A 14,854-nucleotide genomic window follows, 5' to 3' on the forward strand; every position below is an offset into this window, starting at 1 on the left:
TCGGAGGAAGGCGAGGGAGGGCCGGGATGCCCCTGACCTCATTTCTCACCCACCTGGCCCTCCTACAGCTGCCGAGGCCTCTACCTTTGCCTCTCCCTCTTTTTTCTGACCCTGGGACCTTGGGCGACAAAAAAGCAGGATGCCTGGGTTGTGATCCCCACCCCAGTCTGGCTGCCTCTCCCTGACCTTTAACCCACCACTGCCTGCTGATCTATCCACCACCTCATTCTCTCTTACTTCCCTCCCTTCTTCCCTTTGGGACCATCCAGGCTCCATGCTATTTTTTCCTCCTGCAAGGAGTTGGCCCAATGTCCCTCAAGGTGAAAGGTGTTGGGGGTGGGGATGGCTTCCTCCCCCTCTGAGTGAAGTCTGGTCCACCCTCTCTTCTTATTTCCAAATCTGAACCTTGGTCCTCTCCTAGCTCTTGGCAAGTTCTTCCTCCTATTTACTTCCACCGTCCCACTTTATTTCAGCCCATTTCCCCTATTTCCAACCAGCACATTGATTTCTGCCTCACTCGTAGCCAGAGTGCATAAACCCAGGGCCTCTTGGGCCCCATTTTCCCACCACTTATCACCTCCATATCTCCCTTTAGGGTCAACCAAATCCCATACACCCCTTTTCAAATGTGGGGTTCAGCTTTGGTCCAGACTCTAGTCAGCTTCAGGCCCAGAGAAAGGATGGGGGTGGGCAACACCCTATTTGTTCCTTCTCCAACTTTTCCTCTCTCCCTTTACAGGTAAAGCTAGCATGTATCAGATCACCATGATTTGACTTGACTGGGATATGTCCCCCACAGCCTGGTGTCCAGTCCCCTGTCCCACCCCATAGCCCACCCCTCCCTCTAGAGGCAGCACGCCCTGCAGTGTTACAGCTCCTACCTCATTATCCCAGCCCTCATCCTGCGTCTCTCATCTTCAGTCTCTCCTCCCCCAACTCTGTCCTCTTAAAGCCTGGAAGGCAGAGGAGGCTGAAACCACAGCTAACGCTGTAGTGGACACTGCTGGGGGCTGGGCAGGGGGTGAGAGTACCCCCCCAGGCCTTCATTGCCCCTCCCTTCCCTCCTACCCTGAATGGGAGGGAGGGAGGAGGCAGCGAACCCAGCCCCCAAAGCTTTCTCCTGGGTGAACAAGAGGAAAGGAATGAAGCAGGTGTGTCTGGCTGCTTCTGCCCACCCCTCCTCCTGGGGGACTCTCACCCGCCTGCCTGTGGTACTGTCTTTAGGGGGATGGGGAGAGAAACCCTGTCCTCTCCAGAGGCAGCAGAACTGAGCATGTGAAATGTCCTGCTGCCTTAGTCATGTCTGAGAGCTGCTGGGATGCAGGAGTTGGAGGGAAGGGAGCTGAGGGCAAGCGCATGAGGGCAAGTCTCCCAGGTGGTGGGCCTGCAGGCGTGCATCACCATGAGAGCCTCCTTTCCTTCTCAGCCCTACCCAGGGGTAGGGAGACATGGGTCAGGGCCAGGGAAGTATGGAGATGCAGGTAGGCTGGCAACTGGGAAAAGGAACAAGACTTCATCCTTGGTTGGTTCATCGAGAAGGGTGCCACTCTGGGGTGAACTGAGGCAGGCACAGGACTCTCCACTGTGAGCAGCAGGAGGCCCGGATGAAGTTGGTGAAGGGTTCTTTCCCCGAGAACTTGACCCCACCTCCCTCTCCACTGCCTCCTCCTTGAGGGTCTGTTCCAGAAAAACATCAGATCTGAGAGCCAAGGAGAGTGCAATGCTGGACCCAGGCCGCCAGCTTAGCAGCGTTCTTATGGGGGTATGGAGGAGGGGCTGGTTGACCTGCCAAGGGACATCCTGAGCCGGGGATCTGGGGGCACAAGAGACCCAGGAAGGATATCCCCCCACCCCCAGCCTTACTTACATACCCCGCCTCCCCTGCCTGGACTCAAAGAGACCAGAATCCAGACAGCGAGTCTCCTGGCCCTCCCCTGCCACCCTTCTCCAGGCCGCACCTCCTAGCCCCACCTGCTCCCTGGGGCGCTGGGCTGGCTGGGTTGGGCTGGGTCTTGCCCAGGATTACTCCTCTCAGAGTACCTGCCGACGGGTGCTACTGGCCGACACTCGTCCTGGCTTGTGGCAGAGGGCTCAGGCACAAGGTGGACAGCTGGAGCTCTGGCATCCAGGGCTCCTGATCCAGCTCCTTGCCAACTTCCCCACTGCCTCCATCTAGCCCAGGCCTCATCTCTGGTTTGGAAGATGGCTGTAGTCTCCTAACTGGCCGCCTGCTGTCAACTTGTCCCCTGCCTTTCAGTTCCCCAGACAGCAAGCAGTGTGGGAATCAGACCATGACATTTGCCTGCCTAAGACCCTCTGAAGGTTTCCATTCCTCTTACATAAAATCCCTTACCTTGGCCTGGAAGGATGCATAATGTGACCATTCCCCATCCCCCACCCCCCTCCAGCAGCTCCTCTGCTGTTAATCTGTCCCTTGATTTCTTCACTCCAACCACACTGGCCTCTTTGCTGCTCCTCCTGAGATCTTTCTGTCCTCAGAGCTTTTGCATTCACATGGCCTCTGCCTGAAAAGCCCTTACCCTCAATTTGTGCATGGCTCTCCTTCTCATGCAGTCTCAGCATGAGGTCTTCCCCAACCAGTAGCTTTATCTAGAGGGGCCCCACTCCCCACAAATCACTCTACATCCAGCACTTTGCTTTATTTTCTTCACAGCACATAGCATTGTCTGAAATGACCTTGTTTGTGTGTTTTCTTGTTTACTGTTCATCTTCCCCAGCCCGAATGTAAACTCCAAGAGAGCAGGTCTTGTATCTCGCATTCACATCTGTATCCCCAGCACCTCTCGTCCCCCACAGAGTGCCAGGCCACAAAGAGTGCAAAAATAAATATTTGTTAAATGATGAGGGACAGAGGCCAGTGGGGGAGGGTGTCTGAGGCCTCCGCAGAATCACTTCAGCTCAGTGATGTCCATTTCTTCTTTTTAATCCTCCTCCCCCTCCCCATCAGCTTCCATTCATTCCCTCCCCCTCCAGGGGTAGGGGTGAAGAGATAAAAGGAGGCAGGCCCAGAGGATGCCTGGCTGACACTGCCCTAGAGTGTGGGGCAACCGCCAGCCCAACGGAACTGTCTGAGCTTGGGTCAGAGACCCGGGAGGCAAACCGGTCCTGGAGGCCACAGAAGTGAGCAGGGGGTCTGAGCGGGCCTGAACTGTCCCGTGATTGCCGTCTTGACGACCTCAGAGCTGGGAGGTTCCTGTAAGAATTTGTGGTCCATCCTCCACTCCCAGGAACCAAGGCGACGCTGCCCGGACAACATCGCAAGCTGCAGAGGACCAGGCACAGGGAGGCGAGCCGTCCGCTCACTTGCACACGCTGACCCACTCGGTGATGCGGCACTCCTCGCAGACCACGAAGCAGCACCAGTGGAAGCGGCAGTGACAGCGCTCGCTGCGCGTCTGGCGTAGGATGTTGTGGCCGCGGCCGCAGCACATGCTGCCGCAGCCGTCCGGGCCCACGCTGCTCTTGTTGCACAGGCGGCCCACGGTGCCCGCCGAGTCCAGGCGCGGCTCGCGCTCGCAGAAGTCGGGCGACTTCTCGAAGTAGACCAGGTCGGCGGTGCCGGCGCGGCGCCGAGGCCCCGGAATGTCCGGGGCTGGCGAGGGTGGCCCCGCGGGGCCCGGCTCCAGCTGGCCGCCGTTGCGGTTGTGCGGCCGGATGAGCGTGGCGCGGTGGAAGCGGCTACGTAGCAGTGCCCCTACAGCGCGGAACTCCGGCGTCACCTGCCAGCACGTCTTGAGCTGGCAGCTGCCTGACGTGCCGTGGCACTTGCACTTCCGCCGCATATTCTCCATCACCGCCTGCAGAGGGAGGCACGGGGAGGGGTGACGCCCGCGGCCAGCCCCACTGGCCTCCTCCCGTCGCAGACACCGGCCCTCGAGACTCTCAGAGGCTCTGGAAACCAACCCCCATTGAACGGAGGCAAAAGCTGAGGCCCCAGGTGGGTGGGTGGGTGGCACAGCTCCTAAACCAGGCGGCCAGGAGAAGAGTTCTGCCTACCTTTCTGCTGCTCTCGCATCCACCTCCCACCCGGCCAGACCCTGGGGGAATTCCCTCCTTCCTGCTTCCCCTCCTCTCCCCCCACCCCCCGCCTTTCCCAGCAGCTGCAGGGGGGCCCTTGGGGCTCTAGGCTCTTGCTTCCTGAGGGGGGACCCCAGATCCTCAGGGAAATTCCCTCTCCTTCCAACCCGCAGGACCAGGAGCTGGGGTGTGCTGGCCCCACTACATCCCAGCCCCAAAGCCTCTGGCCTCACTCCAGGCAGTGAGCGGAGGCTGTGGGGAGGCTGAAAAAGCACCTTAACTCCTCTGGGCCCTGCAGCACTTTTCAGGGAGCCTAAGGAGAGGGGCCAGGGACTGGGAAGACACCCCCTCCTCCCCCTCCCCCCCGTCCCCTCCCATTCTCCCATTCTACTGTCTGGTGCTTATTCTGCCCAGTGCTGAGAGCCACCATTCCTCCTGGGAAACAGTGAGCACCAACAGGGACCAACGGCCCTACCTGAGTACGGAACCAAAGGGAACCCAAAGAGCCAGACCCCCAGGGCAATGAAAGCGGAGAGAGTTTCCCAGGCCTCCAAGGGAGCTAGTTACAGGAATACAACGTACCCAGCCCCTGCCCAGCTCTCAGGCTGCTCTCCGGAGCCTCCTCCCAAAGAGCGCCTTCACATCATCCTCACCAGAGACCCCAGAGGAAACTGGCCACATCCTCCTCCCCCCGCTGCCCCCATCCAAAAAATGACCTGGGTCCCCCAAACCTGGGCAGTAGGGCCATAAGAGAGGGACCCCGTTCCTCCAAGTCTTAAAGGGCTCTACAGCTTGTATGTGCAGCCTGTGGTGTCAGCACCACGTGGAAAGCAGCCCCGTGCCTCCCCTGGCCAACAGCTCCAGAACATCTGCTTCCCACAGGCAGCAGCCATTAATTAACCAGTTTAACAAGGAGGAGGAGGCACTGCTGCTATGGGCTAGGATGGTATCAAAGCTTGGGAAAAGAGCTGCACGGACCGGACAGGACTGGGTGGGAGCTGGACGTGACCTGAGGGTGGCTATGCCTCAGTTTACGTCACCTCTCGGTCATGATGGAAGAGCTGAATCAGCTCCAGTCTTTGTGGAAGAAGAAGGTGAACTGGCCTGGGCTGAGAAGCCAGGAGAAAGGGGAGTGAGATGGAGAAAGTGCCAGCTAGAGTGAGGGGAAGCCAGAAACAAGGCCTGAGCAGGCTGGGCAGGGCCAAGAGAAGGGACGGGGTGGAAGAGCCAGGAAAAGAAGGTGCTGAGGGCCAGAGAGGCAACTTAGTGTAGACTACACTATAGAACAAAAGGGCTCAGGGCTCAACTGCCTGGGGATGGACCCTGCCTCTGCCACTTTCTCACTTGTTGCATCACCTTCGTCAAGCTTCTTAGTCTGTCTGTGCCTCACTTTCCATATCTGAACATGAGGCTAATAATAGAACCCTCATGGGTAGGTGTAGGGGTGAAATAGGGTGTAGTAAAATGCCCCAGGCAGCGCCTAACACAGAGCGAGCGCTCAATAAACTAAATGCAGGGTATTATTACTTCCCCTTTCCTCCCTCCCTCCCTCCCTCCCTTCCTTCCTCTCCTCCTCCTCTTCTTCTTCCTCTCCCTCTCCCTCTCCTTCTTCTTCTTCTCTCTCTCTCAAATAAATGACCTTTGAGGTAGTATGGGGAGAAAGGAGGACGACAACATAACACAGTACCACAGTGGCCCCTAGGGATCTCCCTTTGCAGGAATCCCTCTTTCTGCACATAAAGCCTGGGAGAGGAGGGGGGTCCCAGCATAGGAAAGCACCGAATCATGGAACATTTGTGCTGGGGAGCCTTATGGATGATGCAGTTCAACCTTCTCATTTTACAGGGGGAGCGACAGACTTGCAAAGCTGGGCCTAGACTCTGAGGTCCTGACTGCAGCCCAGAGCTCTCCCCACTACTCACAGCAGGAGATGGGAGAAGCAGGCTGCTCAGTGGAAGGGGAGCTATCCCAGGGCAGGGGTTGTTTTATCCCCATATTCCCAGGCCTAGTCCAGCGCCTGGCACACAGTAGTTATCCAAAACACATCTGATGACTGAATTAGGGGGGGGCAATGAGAAAGCTGCTGAATTAGGGAGAGTGGTGTGGTCCCCAGAGGAGACATAAGCCTGGGGGAGGGGAGGGGCCTAGGCAGAGGGGTCTGGAGCAGGCCCAGAGGGATGGGGTTCTCACCTGCCGCCCCACTCGGTTGTTGTGGAGCCTCATGCGCGCATGGATGTCTCTGTGAGGCTCCCGGGAGTCCAGAAAGTCTTTAGAGAAGCGCTCTCCGAAACCCACGTCGGGGCTGCAGCCGCCCCACTCCCAGGAGTCCTGCAGGCCTGGGCTGGCAGAAGGCAGGACAGGGTGCTCGGGAACTCCGTGGCTCAGGCCCTTACCGCGCTGCAGCGCCTCCAGCTGCAGGCGGTGCAACTTCCGACGGAAGGCCTCCTCGTCCCCGCGCCGAGACGCGTCGCAGCCACAGGCCCTCAGCTTGCCCAGGGCGCAGGCGTTGGATACCGCGTGCACCACGCCAGCTGCCGAGATGGCGTAGGCGAAGGCACTCTCTCGGAAACCTGCGCAGAGAGACACAGGAAACAGCCTTTGAGGAGCCTCCACATCCCATCCCTCTGCCCTCCCTGCCCAACCTTCTCACCATACTGAGAGGAAGTAGAGGCCCAGTGTTGGGGGAGAATCTGGTACAAGGGCATAGATTCAAAGAGGGGCAGAAATCACACTGGAAGTTCTGCACACAATGGAATGGGAGAGGTCTCTCCCACAGCCCTCCGTTTTGAACTCCTTTCCCTTGCTTCACCCTTAGCAAGTTCAGAATTGAGACTACATCTCTCCTGCTGGACAGAAAGTATCTAGTAAACATTAATTTTTTTTTTTAACCATCAGGGACTTAAGCTACTACCTCTCATGTGATATCTGCAATTTTAAGATAAGCCTGCAGAAAGAAGGCAAATTTTAACCTAAAAAATATTACCAGTGATGGAATTCAGGGCCCCAGGAGATGTTAATGGGCAGAAGGGTAAGTAAGAGGAGAAGGTGTCCTAAAGTTCCCGGCCCCAAGATCTCCTGCCTGCAGGCACCCCCTTAGGCCCATCAAAGAACACTGTCTGATGGCCACGTGCGAGAGGCAAACAAAAGAGCCAGCAGAACTTCCCCTTTGCCTGTCTGGACATCCTAGAAGTTCTCCTCAGAAAAGGGCATCGCCCAGCCACCAGCCACCGACCAGCTTGTGGTCGGTCGAGGTCAGCTGAAGAGGTTGTTTGAAGGATGCTGGAGGTGAGCCCACCGCCTGCTCAGGGTTAATCACATAGCGGTGTTGAACACTGAGAAGGAACGGTTAGCTAAGGTAGATGCCTTCCTGAGATGCTTAGGGGTGCAAAGACTCCCTGATGAGCCACTCTCAGGAGTCCAGGACTTGTCTACACTGCTTTCCTCCTTGGTGTTCCCAAGCCTGAGCCATCCTCTGGGCCTGTGGCAGGGGGAGGCCTACTTGCGGAGAAGGGTAGGGCTCTGGGACCTGCAAGCTGCTTCTTCCTTATTCTGCATCTGAGAAAGGACCGGCGAGGGGCAGGTTCTGGTACTGGTTACTGACCAGCCTCTGAACCTGAGAGAGTTCAAGCAGTGGGAGAAACTAAGGGTCATAACAGCTCCCACACTAGGAGAAGAATCCACCTGTGCCATAGACACCTGTGGGGGAGCCCAGAACCCATCTGGAGGCTGATAGCTTGGTAGAGGCCAGAGATTCAGAAAAACAAAACAAAACAAAATTGGGTCCTTCTACATCAGTTCCAAAGACTGGGAGGACTTGGAGGCCTCACTGATCCCAGAGAGCCAACCAGGAGAGATGCCCGAGGCTGCAGGAGTTATGGAGCTGGACACAGCCCCAGCTCTCCCAGCAGGCCTGGCCACCTTCTGCTGAAGGACATTGGCTCTGGGGAAGACAAGCTGCTGAGTAAGAAACCCAGGTAGCCCACTTCCCAGTCCTATGGCCCTGTCTATGCATGGCACCAGGAAAGAGCAAGATGCTGGTCCAGGGGAATGTGCTGGGCCAACCCAAACACCATTTTCCAGGCTCTGTTACATTCAAGGGCAGGCCTAGAGGAATCTGGAGAAAGCCCACAGCCTACAGAGAACACCCCTACCTACCCCAGGCAGCTAAAGACACCATCCTAATGGCCTCTGGCAGCTGTCACAGCCACTGAAGGAGTGACTGGGCAGGGCTTGTGTGGTCATCCTCTGATCCAAGCATTCAGGCCTCAGAGAAGTCCAGCCCATTGGGTCTGCCCCCCGCTCCTATTCAGGGCCCCAGTTTCAGTCCTGGCCCCGACTGTCTGGGGCAGATGCAGGCACTGTGCCATCTGGCCAGCTGGAGAGGGAGAGGGGAGGGGCCTTGGCCAGCTGGGCTGCCCGGAGCACTGGGGGTGGGGGGCTCCTTAAGACGCACAATTAGCCGCCCTGCCTTTGATCTGGGACAGGGACTGCCAGCATCTAAGTGGAGTCAGCTGCTGCTACAGGAAGAAGCCAACGGCCAGGAAGGGGCTGGGGGAGGAGGTTTGGAGGGCAGGGAAGTGTGGAAGAGAGAGGATTCCCGAGCCAGTGGGAGCTAGGAGGGGATAGAGAAGCTTGAGCCCTGCCCATTCAAGTCAAAGAGGGAGGAGAGGGGAGAGGTCTGGTCTCCATTCCGTCCGTGCAAATAATCTGTGCACAAATAATCTGTGCGTGCTCATGTGCCTGGGCTGGGGAGAGAGAGAGGGTTGTGTGCACGTGGGAACACTTAGGGGTGACACTGAATGTAGCCACATGTTTGCACAAACACGGGTAGGTGTTTGTGTGTGTGTTGTGTGCGCGCGTGCATATCAGTTCCATTTCTTGGATTACTCCTCCATTGCACCAGTTCACCTCTGGGCACACGGGAGGAAATCATGGTGGCCTTGTAGCTTGGGAGGCAGTACGCAGGGGGTTGAGGGCATTCTCTAAAGACAGCTGGCCTGCATTTGAGTCCTGGCTCTACAGCTCACATACAAGCTGTGTGACTAATGGCAAGTTAACCAACCTCTCTTAGCTTCATTTGGAAATGAAGATAATGATAGGACCTACTGCACGGGGATTGTTTGAGGATACTAAAGTACAGATAAAGTGCTTTAGAACAGTGCCAAGCACACAGCAAGTACTTAATATGTTTTGGCTAATTTATTGGGTGCCACGAGAATAATAGGACCTTAAGTAATCCTGGGATAGAATTGCCTGTGCCTCAGTCTCCCCCCATCTGAGTACCACCACATACCCCAAGCCTGGAGACCTAGGCATAAAACAAAGACTCCCTGAGGATAAATGTAAAAGGGAGGTGGGAGATGAAAGAGCCAGGGCCTTGGAGAGCAGAGGATGGACTCAAATTGTTGGGTTCCCCTGGGCTGGGAGCCTGGCTTACTGCAGAGCCGCAACCCCCTCTTTCCATCCATTCTCAATGGGCCTGGGCCTTAGAGAGGGCAGTACCCAAACTTCATGAGTGCTCCAGTGCCCGCTGTGTGAACCTACTCACTCCCCTCCACCAAGCCTCTCCCTGTCCTCTCATCCCCTCTCACTCCAGTGCCCAAGCCCAGCCCAAAGTAGCCCCTTCCCCAAATGTCCCTCTGATCCCCGCATCCTGAGTAAGAGATGGAGGGGTTCTCTAGTCCTCACAATGAAGAGCTCCCCTGTAGCCGTTGTTTGTCCAGCAACTCACCCATCGAGGCACCAACCCTGTGGATCCTCAGAACAGAAAGCTGGGGATACCACTGCCCTCGGCACTTAGGTCATAGCTGTGCCTGGGCTGGGGGGTCCTCTCACAGCTTATTTAGGACTGTTTCTAGCCCCGCTAGAGGCCCCTCTCTCTGTGCCCCAACTCCCAGGGCCCAGCACCCTCACATCCCTCTCCTTGGTTGGGTAAAGCCCTATTGTATGTCCTGCTTCCCAGGCACCCACTCTAGGTGCTCAAGAATACTTCCGTCTCCCTCCCTTCAGCCCAGCCCATCTCAGGGAAGGTGTCAGGACAATTAGATGACAGTAACAGCATTCAGATGGAAGACCTGGGGGACCACCTCCTTCTAGCAGTCTCTGAATTTTAAACATGGCAGAGTGCACCTTTAAGAGAACCCCACTGGCAGCTTGGGTCAGAAGGGGGGTGGGCATCCTGATAGTCCACGTGGGGGAAACTGGGGTCACCTGACCCCATGATGGACAATCTGTGGCTTGAAAATAAGGGAGACTGGGGGAAGGATCCAGTCCAGGGGCTGGTTACCACCAAGATGGGCCCCATGGGATTCAAATTTAGCTAGTCCTTGAGGTGATGGGCCAAGATGGACCAAAAAAATGATCCCACAAGTGTTGAGTGAGGGGGACACGGCAATGGTGGCCCCTGGAGGTGGGAGGTGGAGGGAGCGGAAATTTCTTTCCAGAAGCCCAGAGTCCCCTCCGAGGAATGAGAGGTAGAAATGAGGTGTTGCAATGTGGGGGGTGGGGGGCAGAAACCACAGAGGTAGGACGGTGTTCCGAGGCCAAAGGAAGGAGGCCAGCCTCCCTGCGGGAGCCTAGGACCCACTGTCCCATCCCCTCCCGGCGCTGGGCGCCGCCCCGCGCCGGCTAGCCGTGGCAAGTCTCCCGCATCCACACCTCACCTCTCCCCACACCCGTCCCCCCAGCTCACCTCCCGCTTATTAAACTGCAGGTGAACCCGGGAGCATCTGGCACCGCGCCAGCCCCGCGGGGTTCCACCTCTCGGAACTCGCCCTGAAGCTTCAAAGCCCCCCGTGTCCTCCACCAGCCCGAACAGGCCTCACCCGGGCGAAGCAATAGGGACTCCTGAGAGTCTAGAGGGGACAGGAGGACCAGAGTGGAAAGAGGGGACACCGAGGCCGGGAAGAGGGATGAAGAGCTAGCCTCGCCTCACCCGAAGTGGCAGGGGTGAGAACCTCAATGCCTGCCCGAGCCCCCAGTGAGCAGAACCTGGAACAAGCTCGGGCCCGAGCGCTGGAAAGAGAACCGGACTTCGGGGAGCGAGTGGGCTCGGGCGCGCGGCGGCGGCGGCGAGCGCTGGCCCGGCCCGGCCGGGTCAGGAGAGATGCCGTGGCCTGTCACTTCGTGTCCGCGAGGGAGAGGGCAGCGGGGGCGGCCGGGGCGGGGCGCCGGACCTGAGTTGGGCCGGCCGACCGGCGGGGGTCGCGGGGAGCCTCTCTGGGCAGACGGCTGGAGGGGCTCAGGGACTCAGGGGCTCAGGGGCGGGAGCGCCAGCCTGGGGAGGGGGGCGCGCTTTTTGAGAGGCACGCGGCTGGGGCCGGGAGCCGTCTGCCGATGCCCGCGGGGATTAGTTCGCGGCTGCATGCCGCCACACGCGTCGGGCTGGGCTCGGCCGGGGAGAAACAGCGCCCTGGGCGCGCGGGGGCGGGGCGGGCGGCCGGGGGCGGGGCTGGGCTGGGCTGGGGGAGGCTGGCGTGGCCCCTGACTTGGGGGCTCCGGGGATGCAAGGAGGGGTCCTGGTGGAAAGGGAAAGGCCCCTGACTCTGAGTTCTTTCTGAAGTTCGGGTACATTAGAGTCTGACTCTCCCAGAAGCCTCTGGGCCCCAAGGCCACAGGGTACAGGGGTACCCCTCCTCCTCTACTGTCACCTGAGAATTGTACAAGTCGCAAGGAGCCAGGTCCCCACACTGTCCCACTCAAGCAGCTGAGGGGAGAGAGAGATACCCAGCTAGGCCCATCCAGGAGACAGGACCCCCACCTTTCCCAAAAGACCTGAGTCAAAGTCTAAGATACCAGGGCAGGAGGTGGGTGTGAGTGGAAATGAGTGACAAAACCTTCTGTCACCTCCAGCCCAAGCCACTCAAGGGATTGTGAGGGTAGACCCTGGGTCACCCAGAAGTCCAGGGAGGGGGACAGATAGTGGGCTGCAGCTTCTCTGAGCTGTGAGGGGAAGAGGAATTGCCAGGGCCGTCAGGCCTGCTGGGCAGGAGGTAGGCACACACCCATTGCCTCTGATTTAGAGAGGATTTTCAGGGGTGGCAAGGATGACACAGAGGCTGGTGGTGTAACCCCACTGGGAAGAGCTTCTGCAGAAGTACAGTTTTACCTGCCCAGGCTTCCCTCAACTACACCATTTAACAAAAGTCCCTGACCCCTCTTCATGTTGATTCTGGGTACTTTATCCCAGGCTTCCATTCTACATGGTGTTTACTAGGTAGAGGGTAAATTGAGGCAGGCAACAGATACGGATATTTCCTGGGCCTGAGATATGCAGCGTCAGTCTCAGGGCAGATAACCCAGGAGTTCAATTCTCAGGCGTGAAACCTGCTGCCCTCACCCCACACAGCCCAGCCTGGAGCCACATCTACCCATTAGTCTGACCCTCATGGACTTTCCCAGAGCAGAAAGAGGCAGGAGAGCGGCACGGCTGGCAGATGAGCACCTGGGGAGGTTGCCGGCTTGAGGGAGTGGGTTAGGGGACGGCTGGCAGATAGGTTCCAGAGTGGAAGTGCTGAGTGGGGTGGGCAGAAGGTCAAGGGTGAAGGGCAGCTACCTCTGCTGAAGATGGGACTCTCATAGGGGATCTTGTTTCGAGTCTCAAGACTAGAGCAGTTCCAGCGCTGGTCCCGGAACTGGTGCTGGCACTCATGGATGGCGATCTGGATGCCCTGGATGGCCGAGGCGGCCACGTCAGGGTGGCGCACACACACCTCCATCTGCCGCTTGCTTAGGCCTGGCAATGTCAGGCACACTGTGTTGGCGTTGAGCACGGGCTCCTGGGGGAGGCGGAGGCCCAGAATATCATTGGGTGAAGACCTGCAGGCATGTGGGGTGGGGGTGGGGGTGGGTGAGTGTTTTCGGGGGCTGGGAGGGCCCCACCTAACTATACACACTCTGTCCCAAAGGCCATAATTCCTCTGTTCCCACCCCTGCTTTTGAAGGCTGAGCCCATCAGTATACCCCTAAACATTCTCCTTTCCTCGACCTTCTCACCAACATCCCCTCCAACACGACCCACCTAGCTGCACACCCACACAGATTACGTGCAAATGCACACACGTCCGGTATGCCTGCACACACAGTATTTCATAAGTACATCCCCAGGCATAGATGCTCTCACATGCAGTGTTCTCCGGGAGACCACTCCCAAACGGCATGTTTCAGACAGTCACATTCATGCAGGCACACTTCCGCACACAATGAGGTAGACACACAGACGCAGGAACACTTACCCACACGTACACTTCATCAGACATAGTTATACACATAGACACAGACACTCACAAGTACACACACATGTTCATCTTAACATACATTGATCCATGAGCCCTCGCATTCACACACGTGTGCACACACAGACTGCTGTTTACAACACAGCTTGCTGGGCTCACTCGACCACAGACAGACGAAGAGACACACACACGTACACACACACACACACACACACACACACACACACATACTGAGAACCCTTCTAGCTGCAATCTCTCACTGACCCCACCTGGGCTACCCTCATTTGGCCCCCAACCCCTGTCCCCACCTGGGGGCGATCTGCAAGGTGGAGCAGGGCAGTTTGAGTTTTACTCCTGGGGTGGGGGTGCATTCCCCCAGCACAGCAGGGACTCCAGGTTGGCACTTGCTTCCCCCTAAACACACACCTCCCCTTCTAGCAGCCCTCACTCTCCTGGGCACTGCCCTGTCTCCCTGGACTGCCCTTATTCTGTCACCAGTTCAACCCTCTCCTGTGAGAGTACTCTTTCATTGGTCACCAGCACTTTCCCGCGACACCGTCCCTCCCTCCTTCCAGGGTCCCCTGCCCCAGCAGGAGCTCAGACGCCCCTGTGGCTGAGGGTCCCAGCTCTCCAGGAGGGCGGGGCATAAGGTGAGGGCTCACCTGGGCAAGGCGGCAGCCAGCAGCAGTAGGAAGAAGAGGAGCGCGCAGAGCGCGGGCCGCGGCTGGGGCCGAGGTCGGAGCCGCAGCCAGGGGCAAGGGTGGGTGCTGCCCATCGCGCGCGGGCCGTGATGGGCCAGGAATGGGGGGCTCACAGCCCGGTGGGACCGGCGAGCCAGGGGCGACGGCGCATGATCCGCGAGGGTCGGGGCGGCTGCGACACACAGCTCCAACTCGGGTCACGGCTCCGGGAGCAGACGGTGCCCGCCTCCCCGCTCCATGGGGCAGCGCCCCCGGGCACCGCCCTCGGGGGGGTGGGGGCGGGCGGGCTCACCGGGCACCTCCTGGCACAGGGGTTCGGGGAATTTCCCGAGGGCCCCCTGAAACAACTCCCGGTGCCTCTCGAGGGTAAGGGGGGGCCCGGAGGTGCTGCGGGCGAGGGACGAGAGGCTGGGGTGCCGGGAAGCCCCCCCAGCACAGCGCGGTGAGCCTGCGCTTCCGAGGGCGTGCGAGGCGGGCGGGGGTGGGGGGGGCGGCGCTGTCTGTGCCCGGCCCCACCGCTCAGTGAGTGAGTGACTGTCCCGGCTCGGGGAGCTCCGCCGCCTCCCTCCCCGCCCCCCCGCAGTGTGTCTCAGGGCTCTACCCCACGTGACGTCATGACGACGGGGCGAGGGGGGGCGGGTAGAGGCGTGTACTCGTCCCGAGGCCACTGTGTCCGCTCAGGATTCGGGGCGGGAGCAGCGGTGGGGAGGGCGGGGGCGAGGAGAGGTGTTGGGGTCTGTGCGATCAGGCACAGGGCGGTGCCAGTGAGCCGGCTCGCTGGTTTGTGTGGGAAGGTGCGTGTTACTGCGAGGTGTGTGCGCCTGGCTGAGCCGCAGCTGCTGGGGAGCCATTACCCCCCAGTATACACACCTGCAGGGGCTG

General features: G+C 58.8%; 1 protein-coding gene across 1 annotated transcript; it reads right to left on the bottom strand.

Annotated features, from left to right (window-relative positions):
- Nucleotides 1–2,653: 2,653 nt before the first annotated feature.
- Nucleotides 2,654–14,504, bottom strand: WNT10A (Wnt family member 10A). Its single transcript, XM_067740538.1, has 4 exons — nt 13,934–14,504; nt 12,593–12,855; nt 6,229–6,608; nt 2,654–3,818 (listed from the first exon to the last, which is right to left on the bottom strand). Exons 1-4 carry the CDS (start codon nt 14,044–14,046, stop codon nt 3,321–3,323), a joined length of 1,254 nt encoding a protein of 417 aa, XP_067596639.1. The 5' UTR covers nt 14,047–14,504; the 3' UTR covers nt 2,654–3,320.
- Between the last annotated feature and the right edge of the window lie 350 nt (nt 14,505–14,854).

This window comes from Pseudorca crassidens, chromosome 6 (genome assembly GCF_039906515.1).
Source record: "Pseudorca crassidens isolate mPseCra1 chromosome 6, mPseCra1.hap1, whole genome shotgun sequence".
NCBI classification, from domain to species: Eukaryota; Metazoa; Chordata; class Mammalia; order Artiodactyla; family Delphinidae; genus Pseudorca; species Pseudorca crassidens.